Source organism: Pan paniscus, chromosome 7, assembly GCF_029289425.2.
Source record: "Pan paniscus chromosome 7, NHGRI_mPanPan1-v2.0_pri, whole genome shotgun sequence".
Taxonomy (NCBI): Eukaryota; Metazoa; Chordata; class Mammalia; order Primates; family Hominidae; genus Pan; species Pan paniscus.
The window spans coordinates 36,012,759-36,026,514 of record NC_073256.2 but is presented as its reverse complement, the minus strand read 5'-3'; the positions used below and the strand labels follow the sequence as shown (position 1 = coordinate 36,026,514).

The 13,756-nt window shown below is 39.2% G+C and overlaps 1 protein-coding gene across 5 annotated transcripts in view; it reads right to left on the bottom strand.

The window, feature by feature from the left end:
• The window catches only part of SLC7A2 (solute carrier family 7 member 2), a 73,809-nt gene that overhangs the window by 17,267 nt on the left and 42,786 nt on the right, over positions 1–13,756 (bottom strand). For all 5 annotated transcript variants that reach the window (XM_034965696.4, XM_034965700.3, XM_063606665.1 and 2 more), the window contains 5 exons: positions 9,726–10,123; positions 8,835–8,990; positions 4,613–4,778; positions 3,024–3,157; positions 1,475–1,697 (listed from right to left, as the gene is read on the bottom strand). In XM_034965696.4, coding sequence (XP_034821587.1) covers positions 1,475–1,697; positions 3,024–3,157; positions 4,613–4,778; positions 8,835–8,990; positions 9,726–10,101 — 1,055 coding nt within the window. In that variant the 5' untranslated portion in view covers positions 10,102–10,123. The remainder of the gene's footprint in view (positions 1–1,474; positions 1,698–3,023; positions 3,158–4,612; positions 4,779–8,834; positions 8,991–9,725; positions 10,124–13,756) is intronic.

Below are 13,756 nucleotides of genomic sequence, written 5' to 3'. Positions count from 1 at the left end.
GGTGTCCCAAAGTGCTGGGACTACAAGAGTGAACCACTGTGCCTGACCCTTCTTTATCTTTAATAAGGCTCTGTTGAGCTTGGCCATAGATGAATCTTTGTCCATCCCTTCTAAGGCCATGGTGGCATGGTATCTTCACAGTTCAGACTTTTGAAATTACTTGAAGCTATTCAAAATAAACCTCAAGGCCGGGTGTGGTGGCTCATGCCTGTAATGCCAACACTTTGGGAGGCTGAGGTGGGAGAATAGCTTGAGCCCAGGAGTTCAAGACCAGCCTGGGGAACTTAGCGAGACCTCCTCTCTATAGAAAATAAAAAATTAACCAGGTATGGTGTTACGTGCCTGTATCCTAGCTACTCAGGAGGCTGAGCTGGGGAGATCACTTGAACCCAGGAGTTCGAGCCTCAGTGAACTATGATCATGCTCTGCACTTCAGCCTGCTTGACAGAGCAAGACCCTGTCTCAAATAAATAAACCTCAACACTAGCAGATGGCTGAGAAACCAAGAGTGTCTAATTGCTACTCAATATTGTCTTAACTAGAAAATAAAAGGGAGTTTGAAGGGGAAAAATAAAAGCTAGGCTGGTGAATTACACTAAAAGACTTCTTTTTCTAGTTTCAGACTTTCAGAACCTTATTTTCAGTTAAAAAATTACTAATCTGGCAAAAAGATTAATTTTCTCTTTGCAAGACTCTTCTACCATGTGGCATGATAAAAAACTAGAACGAAATATCTGACTCATAATCATACGTTAATTGAAATAAGGGTAGCTGAGGAAACCTGGGAAATGAGTTCTAAAGTATTCAAACAAGCAGCTACTGAAAATCTGAAAACTTGGGATTCAATGACCCTTTTCCCTTCACATATTTATATGAATTTCCACCATTTATTTAAGAATGATAATTTCTATTTCTAGACCAACTTCACTCTGATTGGTGCTAAGAAGAAAAAGTCTTCATGTTTCACAATAAAAAGCACATTATATTTTTAAAAGACAGAGCATAAGTGTCCACTCCCACAGGCTCAGTATTACTTGAACAGCGTGTAGCAAATGCAAGGTCTGTACATACATTCTCAGATGTCTGAAGAACTACAAGTATCACCAAAGCCAATAGAGAAACATTTTAGGACAAGAATCCTGAAGTTTCATAATGCCTATATACATGACTATGTGCCACAAATATATTTGTGTGTGTGTCTGTGTCTGTGTCTGTGTGTATCAATGCCATATATATTTCTACTGAAGCGTGGACCATCACTATCTTAAAAAACTGACTCTGAACTAATAGCAGGAGAGTTTACCCTTTAAGATTTTTATATGGAAATTCTGAGCAAGCTAATCAATAAATACAAAGTTGCATAATATTTTGTTTCTATTAGGATACTTTTTAAACAGACAAAAGCAAATTTTTAGACACTGACTACTTTGTAGAATCCCAAACAGCCCCTGCCCCCAAAGGCGATACAATGTACCTTGTTGACAAGGCGCAGAGAGACCCAGCTGCGACGACATACTTGGCAGGACCCCATCCCACATATTCAAACGCTACAGGAAGGGGGCTTTTTTCATCGAGGAGGTAGTACGGCATCATAAGTGTTAAAGCTGCAGAGACCCCAAAATAGGCCATAAAGCAAACAAGCAAAGACGTCACAATTCCAATGGGAATAGCTTTCTGGGGATTCCGAACTTCTTCACCTAAGGAAATATAAACAAAACATGTGTATGCTTAATAAAACATCAACAGGTAAAGAAATTAAATTGTGCGAAATTCTTCCTCTTCTCCAGGGTAATTCTCCTCTGCTTTTGTCCCTTTTCTTATCTTGGTCCATCTATTTTATTTCATTTTATTTTACTTATTTTTGAGACAGAGTCTTGCTCTGTTGCCCAGGCTGGAGTGCAGTGGCGTGATCTTGACTCACTGCAACCTCGCGCCTCCCAGGTTCAAGCAATTCTCCTGCCTCAGCCTCCCGAGTAGCTGGGACCACAGGTGTGCGCCACCACACCTGGCTAATTTTTGTATTTTAGTAGAGATGGTTTGCACCATGTTGGCCAGTCTAGTCTCTAATTCCTGGCCTCAAGTGATCCACGCTCCTCAATGTCCCAAAGATTGGGATTACAGGCGTGAGCCACTGTGCCCAGCTGATCCATCTGTTTTACATGAAATTTCCTCTATTCTTGAAGGTACTTTCTTATTACGTAAAAATCCGATTCCCAGAGGGAGAAGAGGAGAAGTCATGCCAGTCAGTTTCCTATCCCCAGGAAAGAAAAAAACCAACCAACCAACCAAAACCCATAACATAGCAGCACTACTAAGTGTTCAGCGATAGAATAGCTGTCTTAATCCATTTGGAAAATGATTCATCTACAGAGATTAAATGACTGCTGTGCCATTCGGTAGGCCCTTAAGTATCAAGGCTTCAGATGAAGTTATTTCACCTATTTGTACAAAGTTCTAATTTCAATTTAAAAAACAGTATACTTTGTACACTAATGAGATTGAATACTCAAAATGTGGTCAATTGTATGGCCATACCATGACATAAAAATAGAGGAGGCATTTAGAGAGTGACTCCGGCATGATTATGATGTTGTATAAGATAATATAGAAAGAATTGACACAATATTTTTTCTCCCACTAACAAAGAGACCATTTAAGAACATGATCATCATGTATGGCCCATGTGACAGCACTTCTGGACTTAAGGTTAGGGATGGTAATAATGACTCACATTTATAAAGTAATCAACAGCTTGCAAAGTATTTTTCATATGCATTATTTTAGGTAATCTTCCTACTATTTGAAGAGCAGGAATTGCTCTCCCAAACTTACCAACTGGAAACCAAGGGCAGAGAGTTGCATTCTTTCTTTTTATCATTGGCAGCACGTGTCACAGCTGGGCCTGGAACTAGTGCCCTTCTTACCCGAAATTCCTCTCTCTTTCCTGGACCCTCTGCTACCACACACGGGTACTCATGCACAAGGAACACTCCTTCTACACTGAGCCAAGACACTGCTCTTACCAGTTGTTGCAATGCAGTCAAATCCCACAAAGGCATAAAAGCAAGTTGCAGCACCAGCCAACGTTCCCGTAAAGCCATAAGGCATAAAGCCACCAGCCCCATAGATACTTGTTCCGTTTTCAGAAGGTGGCTCTCTAAGAAAGAGAACAAACACATTGGAAAGTCACTTTGACAGAAAACTCTCCTTCTGGTGACTTGTCTCAGACTATATCCTTGGAAGGTGGTTGTGTTTATTAGCTCTTTGAAGATGATATACGTAAAACTAAAACCTTACTCTCTCACCCCGTGCTACAGAATGTGGTGGTGCCACTAACAGTGACCCTCCTGTGTCACTGACACCCAATTACAGGCTGATTGATATCACATGTAGAAGCCCTAGACCTGCTCCAGCTGAACCCACAGCCAGGGAGGATTTTGAGAGCAGAGATTCCACATATGAGCCATGCTCTGGGACAAAGACCAGAAACCTCTTCTTCTCATGGATGCTTATTCTTAGGAGAATTCATTCTTCAATTCATAAAGCATCGAGTAAGGTAGAGTATATGTCTCTAACATTCCCTAAGAAGACATTTAAAAACATGAAACAAAACTTCCTAGTCTTGATTGATAATAATGAAATTGAATATTTTATTATATGTTAAAAACTATGTAAGTTTATAGGATACCAATTTTTTCCCTTACTGGAATGACTAAACAACCTCTGTCAAGGAAAACATACAGGTGTACCCCATTCCATGCAATAGATATTTGTGTAATCTTATGTCTGCTTGTGCAACTAACAACATTCTCCAAAAAACAAGGTCTGAAGATTACTAAAGCATTAAGAGAATACAATAAAACTGAATGGTGGTCCTGAAGGAAGAACTAAAGGATGCAGGACTCAAAAATACTCATTGTTATTTAGTGGTGGCAAACTGCTTGGGGGAAAAGATCAAGTTTTTCCAGTGGTTAGGATCTTCCCTTGCTCTTTCCCTAAACCCGGAGCAGAGCTTGAGGCTGGAAACCAGCAGCTGCATGGGTTCACACAGTTGCTCCAAAAGGAGCATACCTATACCTTTAAGTTTGAAGGGAATCTGGGAAGAGGGGTCTTGGAATGGAACAGCCTCTCAGAAGGGTCTCAGAAGCAAGAAATTTGAGAACCATTGCTCTAGAAGAAAACCCACATATGCCTTCTGGTATGGTTTGGCTGTGTCCCCACCCAATCTCATCTTGGATTGTGGCTCCCACAGTTCCCATGTGTTGTGGCAGGGACCCAGTGGGAGGTGGTTGAATCATGGGGGCAGGTCTTTCCCGTGCTGTTCTTGTGATGGTGAGTGGGTCTCACAAGAGCTGATGGTTTTATAAGGGAAAGTTTCCCTGCACAAGTTCTCTCCTCTTGTCTGCCGCCATGTGAGACATGCCTTTCACCTTCCGCCATGATTGTGAGGCTTCCTCAGCCATGTGGAACTGTGAGTCCATTAAATCTCTTTTTCCTTATAAATTACCCAGTCTTGGGTATGTCTTTTTTAGCAGAGTAAAAATGAACTAATACACCCACTTAAAATATTTTCTTAAACAAGAAGGAGAAAAAAAAACCTCAAATATTTTACCTGGCACTTGCTGATATATTTTTGAGAAACTCTTCACTGATCTTCCAGTTTGCCACATTTCCTTTCACAAACCCAGCAACCATCACAAACAGAAGGACGAGAATATTAACAGCTGTGAAGACTTTATTCACCCAAGCAGACTCTTTTACTCCAAAAGACAAAAGACCTATGGAAAAAGGGCATTTCAATTTTTATTTAGCTTTAGGAAAGGCAATAGCATTTTGAGGCAAATACACGGCTTTAGGATATTATTTCACCAGCATTCATGTCTTTAATTTCCATCTATCTATCTCTACTGCTAGTTCTTACTCATTAGTTAATTACCTAATTCTGAAATGTCTTCTGAATGCAACCAACTCAATTTTGGAGGCAGGTCATGCTCATAGAAGACACCACATTTTCTAAGAAACATAAATCTAGTAACTTTGGCCATCTTTGCCAATGATAGGTAAAGTAACATCTAATTTCAAGGTAAATGGTTGCAAACTATTTTTTCTTTTTCTGAGACAGAGTCTCACTCTGTTTCCCTGGCAGAAGTGCAGTGGTATGATCTCGGCTCACTGCACCCTCTGCCACCTGTGCTCAAACAATTCTCTCACCTCAGCCACCTGAGTAGCTGGGACTACAGGTGTGTGCCACCATGTCTGGCTAATTTTTGTATTTTTTGTAGGGTTGGGGTTTCGCCATGCTGGCCAGGCTAGTCTAGAACTCCAGACCTCAAGTGATCTGCCTGCCTCAGCCTCCCAAAGTGCTGGAATTACAGGCACTTAAGCCACAATGCCCGGCCCAGTTGCGAACTTTTTAAAAGTAAACGCTAAAACATTTGTCTGCTATGCACACAAAATACATAAACATAGATAATTCTTCAATTGTGCCAAAAAAGTACTTTGTTAAACCTATTCTCATTTTAATAGCTGTATATTCTGATTGCAAAAGTGATCAATTTCTATTCAAGTACTTTGAAGACACAGAAAAAAATATAAAAAGATCAACCGTGCTTTTCCCTCCCAAATTTTGTAAACACACACACACACACACACACACACTCTTTTGTGCCAGTAAATATATAATCTCATTTTTAACAGCTGCATAATCTTTGACTATATTGAGGTACTACACTTTAATTCATCCCTTATTTATAGACAGTTAGATCACTCTTTGTTTGTTACAATTATAAATAGCACTGACATAATAATTCTTTTATAAATATCTTTCTACACTTTCCATTTACTTCTTTACAATAATTTTCTGCAAAGTAATACTGCATCAAAGATATGGACTGTTGGTTCCTATTATCAAAATATTCTCTGGAAAGTTTGGCTCATTTTAAAGTATCTATTTTTTCTATTAGGATATTCTATTCATATTGATTATAGATTTGGCTGTGTCCCCACCCAAATCTCATCTTGAATTGTAACTCCCATAATCCCCATGTATCATGGGAGGGACCCAGTGGGAGGTAACTGAATCATGGGGGCAGGCTTTCTGTGCTGTTCTCATGATACTGAATACACCTCATGAGATCTGATGGTTTTATAAAGGGCAGTTCCCCTGCCCATGCTCTCTTGCCTGACACCCCGTGAGATGTTCTTTCCCTACTCCGTCACCTTCCACCATGACTGTGAGGCCTCCCCAACCATGTGGAACTGTGAGTCCATTAAACCTCTTTTTCTTCATAAATTACCAAGTCTTGGGTATTTCTTCATAGCAGTATGAAAATGGACTAATACATTGATTTATAAAATCTATTTATATATTAATGCCATAAGCTCTCTACCTGCCATGTACAACAGATTATGTACATGTAGAAAAGTTATCAGACTGAAAAATAAATTTTCCCTTTTTAGTTTCTACCTTAAAACAAATCTCTTAAACATTAACCCAAAACACCTACTTTGTTTCCTTCCAGTATTTTTCTAATTATATTTATCATATGTATATCTTTAACCCATCTGGTATAAGATTTGAATTACGGACCTAAGAAAGTTTTATCTTTTACCATTGAGCAAATGATTGCTGTGAAAAGATGATGCCACAGATTAAGTTGTTTGTTCCCCATATCTATACCACCCACCATCAAAAAAGCAAATTTTTCCAAGCAGAGATGAAAGAACTTGAATTTTATTTCTACCTGTGTAATTCCTAGAATCATATATTAACCATATAAAGGAAAGCTGTATGGTCAACACAATTCCTGACTCTGTAATTGTAAGTTAGGTTAGGAACCACTGCTATATACCTCAGAGAATAACAAAGCCACCTTTATATTTCATGTAAGTTTCCCAACAGCATATATGCACTGTCTACTCTGAGGTCTCATCTCCCACCGGAAGATTAGACACCAATGAATATCTCATCTAAGCAGAGCATACACTTCCCGTGTATCTTTAGTAAAACAACGGCTTCACGTAAAAAGACATTTGGTGTTACGATATGAATAGGGATTTACATAGGAGGTTTTGATCTTGAGAGATTCTAAGAACGAAGTTAAAACATAAGCTTCACCTATAATTAAGGGAAAGATATGATGGTGAATGAACACAGGACAAATGAGCCAAGACCTGAGTCTTGCTGTGGAATTAAACTATGTTCTAATTGTGTCACAGCTACATGCTCTTCGTCATTTACAGATTAAAGTTGAATATTTTAAGTTCATTAAAATGATCCCTAAATAAAATATGATGTAAATAATTTAACGCTAGACTGGTTTCTATTTCTAAGCTAGATTGCTTAGAAACCAAAACAAAAATCAATTCTTTGTTGAAAAACAATTGGTGCAACTTCTCTTGACATTAGACTCAAAATGCAAAACATTTTAGATCTACGCACTTTGTTCATGTTCTTATCCCTATCCGTATATAAAACATTTGATTAATGACTCACTTTTTAAAGGGTAAAGCTATTTTTAAAATTATATAATTTTCGAGTAAACATTTCAAAAGAGAAAGATATTTCTGTCTCACTCTTCTAACAAGGGAGAAAACAGAGATAAGGTTGGACAAGAAAGCATGAGGCAGACTGCCCAGGGTAAAGCAAGGAAGAAGTAGGAACAGACATGGTTTTTACTCTTAGGGCAATCCTTGATGGGCATAAGCAGGACTGCAGGTAAGAAGGAGACTCAAAAGAGAAAACGTGGCCAGGCATGGTGGCTCATGCCTGTAATCCCAGCACTTTGGGAGGCTGAGGCGGGGGGATCACTTGAGGTCAGGAGTTTGAGACCAGCCTGGCCAACATAGTGAAACCCCGTCTCTACTAAAAATACAAAAATCAGCCAGGCGCGGTGGCGGGCACCTGTAGTCCCAGCTACTCAGGAGGCTGAGGCAGAAGAATCGCTTGCACCCGGGAGGCAGAGGTTGCAGTACCATTGTACTCCAGCCTGGGCGACAGAGTCAGACTCCATCTCAAAAAAAAAAAAAAAAAGAAAAGAAAATGTTCAAATAGTTAAAACAAATATAAGGAGACAGAGCAGGGATTAGCTATGCCTATGAAATAAAATCAGCCACCACGTGAGTGCTTACTAGGAACCAAACGAGAAGGCTGTAGGAGGCAGACACTGATGCCCTCATTTTATGTACGAGTGAGGGAAAGATTATATAAATTGTTCTATGTTCTAAAGCAGAGTGAGTGGCACAGCAGGATTGAAATGTGGTTATTAGAATTCCTATGCCTCCTAAAACCACTATGCTACAATACTGACAAAAACTGGAAAATCCTAGTACTAAGTATGTTTGCCTATATAATGTCGACATTACAAAATGACAGGTGATTAGAACTTGCTTCCTTTACAACCAAAGGCCTACATTATATAGATGAAGGCATGTCAGAAAAACAGAAATTCTTCTAGAAATTGCAAATATCCCTAGTTGTATCTAGCAAGATGAAATAATGCCAAGAAATTACACATTCTTCCTTACTGAAACCACCGCTATTCCTGCAAACCTGCAATTAACGATTTAAAAAATCAATGTCCTCATCCTATTATTTAGTGTGTACCAGGTGCCATTTACTCAGAAGTGCTATTTTTACCATTGCACACAATTTAGACTTAGGTTAAAATGTGATTCCAGCCAGTGATAAACCCCACAGATGTCTAACAGTAACATAAATGTGTAAATATACTGATCTCATCTTGGGAACTCAGGCCCCAAATTCAGAAGTAACCTATTTTCCTGAGACAAATAGTGTGGCTCATTCTGCAAAGACTCATAACTGGTTTTCTTACCTGCTAGAAGTAATATAAGGCACACAGCAAAAAAATCGGGATATTCTGCAAGACCGGTGTAATTCATTCTGAAGTATGTCCTCAAAAACTGACCAATCTGTTTGCTAAGAAGTTCATCAAAGGTGCCACTCCAGGCTCTTGCAACACTTGATGTACCTTCCCAAAACAGAACAGAGAATACGAAGTCACTGGGGGCAAATTAACGTAGCATCATTTGCTACTCTATTATAGGATAAGCATGAGTTCACAAAAGATTGAAAATTTTAATCACATATACAGTATCTGGATATTTATAATCATACAGTAGTCATCAAACGTTCAAATCCATAACTGTGGAATCAGGTAACTTTATTTGCAATAAAGAATTATAACTTAAAAAGTTTGCAAGCCCACTAAAAGGCATAGTCAGAGATGAAGCAAAAATCACAGAATTTTGTGGCCGGGTGCCGTGGCTCAAACCTGCAATCCCAGCACTTTGGGAGGCCGAGGTGAGTGGATCACCTGAGGTCAGGAGTTCGAGACGAGCTTGGTCAACATGGTGAAACCCCGTCTTTACTAAAAATGCAAAAAATTAGCCGGGCGTGGTGGCAGGTGCCTGTAATCCCAGCTACTCAGGAGGCTGAAGCAGGAGAATCGCTTGAAGCCAGGAGGTGGAGGTTGCAGTGAGCTGAGATCACGCCACTGCACTTCAGCCTGGGCGACAGAGTGAGACTGTCTTAAAAAAAAACCCACAGAATGTTGTAATTAGAAGGAGACATTTTCGAGATGACAAAAATGAGACACACAGACATCAAGTGATGTACCCAACACCTACAACTGAACCTAAGGGCTGTGACTCAGGGCTGCGATTTCTTCCATTCCACACAAGTTAGACTTCTTTTTGAAACATACCTATCACATACGATAAAATGAGATTCCAGCCAGTGATGAAGGCCCACAGCTCTCCGACAGTCACGTAGGTGTACAAATACGCAGACCCCGTCTTGGGAACACGGGCCCCAAATTCGGCATAGCAGAGGCCAGCCATCACTGAAGCCAGGGCAGCAATGAGGAAGGACACCACGATGCTGGGGCCCGAGTCTGCCTTGGCCACCTCCCCAGCGAGGACATAAACCCCGGCACCAAGGGTGCTTCCAACGCCCAGGGCAATGAGGTCCATGGTGGATAAGCAGCGGCATAATTTGGTGTCTTCTAGATTGTCCAGGGTCACGATTTTTCTCCGGATCAGACATCGGGCAAAGGTCAGCGCGGCTCTGCAAGGAATCATTCTGACGTCTGACGAAGGCGACCTGAGCAGAAGGGAGGAGGTTAGAAGCTGATCTGGAATTGTCATCCCTCCCTTTGGTAACCTAGCTTCCAGGCACAATTAGAGTATGTGTGTGTGTGTGTGTTTGTGTGTGTGTGTGTGTGTGTTTCACTTGTTAGAAGAGATGCAGTGACCCAGAGCAGTCAGAAGGAAGGTTTAATAACCAGAGCCTCGAATTTCCTGTAGTTCAATTTCCTGTAGCATACACGTCCCTTTATAAGAGACTGCAATAAATGGCTTATGTGGCAAACAAAGGAATATAGCAGCCTTGGGTGATTAAAAAGATTTGCCATTCTTGTTTGCATATTATAATTTTGTGTTTTTGTTTTTGTTTGGAGACAGGATCTCACTCTGTCGCCCAGGCTGGAGGGCAGTGGCACAATCTTGGCTCACTGCAGCCTCAACCTCCTGGGCTCAAACAATCCTCCCACCTCAGCCTCCGGAGTAGCTCAACCTCGGGGTTACAGGTGTCAGCCACTATGTCCAAGCTAAAAATTTCCTAAGGATATGTTGATAGAAATATATTTCAAGAGATGGCTAATTTCATTCTCGCTACAAGGAAGGGAGTGAATTGCCTCATCTTTCAGGTTCTGTCTCTCTTTACTTCAACCATCCATTTAACTCAGGTTCTTTTTTTTTTTTTTGAGACAGGGTCTCACTCTGTCACCCAGGCTGCAGCACAGTGGCGTGATCATAGCTCACTGAAGCCTCAACTTCCTGGGCTCAATCAATCCTCTCTCCTTAGTCTACTGAGTAGCTGGGACCACAGGCATGTGCCACCACGCTCGGGTAACTTCTTTATTTTTCGTAGAGACAGGGTCTCACTACGTTGCCCATGCTGGTCTTGAATTCATGGGCTCATGCAGTCCTACCTCCTTGGCCTCCCAAAGTGCTGGGATTACACGCATGAACCACCATGCCTGGCCTAGATTTTTCAGGCCTTACTAAATACCAGGAATTGTGCTGGGAATATATGTAGAATGATCTCTTACATAGATGAGGTCTCTAGCCTTACAGGACTTAGCTATCATCTAAAAGCACGTAAAAACTTAATCATTACGTATTCTACAGCTTTATCAAGCATGTGTGAGCTTCTCTGTTTTCATTTTAAACAATGAATGTGAAGCAGATGTGAACTTTTTAGAATTTTTAAAAAATCACCTCTCAAAGCCTGCTGAAATCCAAAACTGCCATTCGACTATGCTTTAAGTATGAATTTGTACTAAAATACACATGCTTATTATATTTGAGATTTCTAGATAAATAAGTCCAAAGTCCATGCCAAATATTATTCTATGTTCTTTTAAAAATGGAATGAATAAAGTAGACAAAAAGTCACACTCCCCACCTCCTGCAAGTCTAAACAATCTAACACTGAAAAAAAATCAGGTTATAAAACAAGGTGTGAATATTAGTTAAGAAAAAATACATAGGCATATATTACAGTAAAAAGACTTAAAGCAAAACATATCAAAATATCAACAGTAATTATATTTAGATGGTGGGTTCTTCTCTGTATTTCATATGTTATATTGCTAATACCTATTTCTAATTTGTCTCCAATGAATATGTACAACTTATATGCAAAAGAAATATCAAAAATGAAAGAGCTGTACATGGGATTGTCTACCAAAAAATATAAGTCAACAGATGAGGAAATAACTGAGGAACATTATACACACATCAATATAAATATAAATACAAGCTTCCAATAGTGAAAGCAGGTAAGTCAAAGAATATGAAGAAAAGCTTAAGGAGAAATAAAAAATAGGGGACACGTTCCTTGATGATAAAAACAAACTTTCACACATCTTCAGTATCTTCTGTGCCAACCTGACAGAGTGCCAAAGCATGGCACTTCACAAATGCTTATGGGAAAATCTGCAAACACGTTGACACCTCCAGTTTTGCCCATATTCAGGTTTTCAACGTCAAAACCTATCAATGCTTCCATAAATCAAATGTGTATCAATTTCTACCACTGGCTAACCCTTAAATAGCCCTTTCTCATATATCTAGAAGATAAGTGTTCTGCTTAAAAAGAATTGAGACGCAAAAAGTTATATAAAAACCAACTGAGGGGGCCAGGAGGGATGGGAAAGGTAGTTACTAAATGCTGAGCTTCTGTAATATTTAAGCATTTTTATACAGAGATGTACAAAGATCAAGGATTAGGAACCACTGCCAACTGAAAAGTGCTCAGAAACAAAGACCCACTGAAGTTCATTAACGATTTAAGATCACTTGAAAATGAGACATGTCATATACAACTCCGGGAACACAACTGATAAACATACCCATTTGTCATTTAACCAAATAAAACATGCCCATGGTGGAGTACTTAATTAACCCTGACTTTTATGAGAAAAAGACATAAATTCTACGACTATTGCATATTTAAAGAGAAAGGATCTGGAAGGAAGCAAGGAAAACAAAGGACAGATTCGGCAGCTAATAGGATTGTGGGTAAACTTTTTTAAATCCTTTTTTCCTGGTACTGCGATTATGATGTTATTTGTGAAATTTCTAAAGAAAAAACAGCATAAAAATAAAAGAATAAGCAAGTCGACCAATAAACAAACCTCCTGTGAAAATGTTAAAACAGTAAAAGCTTTTATTATTAAGTTACCCAAAATGAATAAATTAGTGATGGTCATCTCTTCAATACAAAATTTAATTTAATTCACTCCAGATTACACAGGAAGCAGGACTGCTTATAGAAATGCACAGCTTTAATCACATAAGATATGATTTCTACTGCTTCTGTCCAATTTTTTTTTCTTTTTTGGAGGGGTTGGGGGGACGTCTGTGTAGGCAAATTACTTCTTTCCCATTAAAGATGAAAAGTATTTTATGTGTAGTCAGGTTCTCCATGTTACTCTGGGGAAAAAAGACAAAGATCCCATTTGTCAAGCATTCATTTGCTTTTGAGTAATTAGAAAAACATACGTCAGAAACTTCTCAGAACTGGCAGGTTACTCGATGTCCTTTGCAAACAATCTCAACTACGCACAGCCTGGTAAAATACGGATTGCAAAAGCCACAATGCAGAACTAATTTTGTAGGACTATAATGAGATGGGAGAAAAGTAAGGAAAAAACATATTGGGTCAATTTAATGAGTCATTTTTAAACAAACATTTATTGAGTCCTAGCAGGTGTATCATGCAGTGCTTAGCAGATGAAGAAAGTCAATCTCGTACTTTTGTAAAATATGCTTTTGTCGAGACACACTGATATATGAAAGGAGTGTGGCAACAAGAGAATGAGAAAAAATTTTGTGTCTAATATTAGTGATATAATTTGATATGTACATATTTTTGAAGTTTTTATAACTTTAACATTTTTAAAAAGATAAGCTCCCTATATGAAATGGTTATGACCATCTTACTCTCATTTTTACAGGGGACTTAATGCCCAAGAAAAACATCCCTCCTACTTATACAACAAATACGAATGCAGAGATAAAATGCAGGGGTTTTGGAGGTGATTCCATTAATCTGGAGGGAATAGACTTTGTTTTTCCAGGAGCAGATGATCTGCACCATTGTAACCAGTGTCAGTTATTGCTACTGTGACCAAGGACTCATATTTAATATGAAACCTACATGCATGTA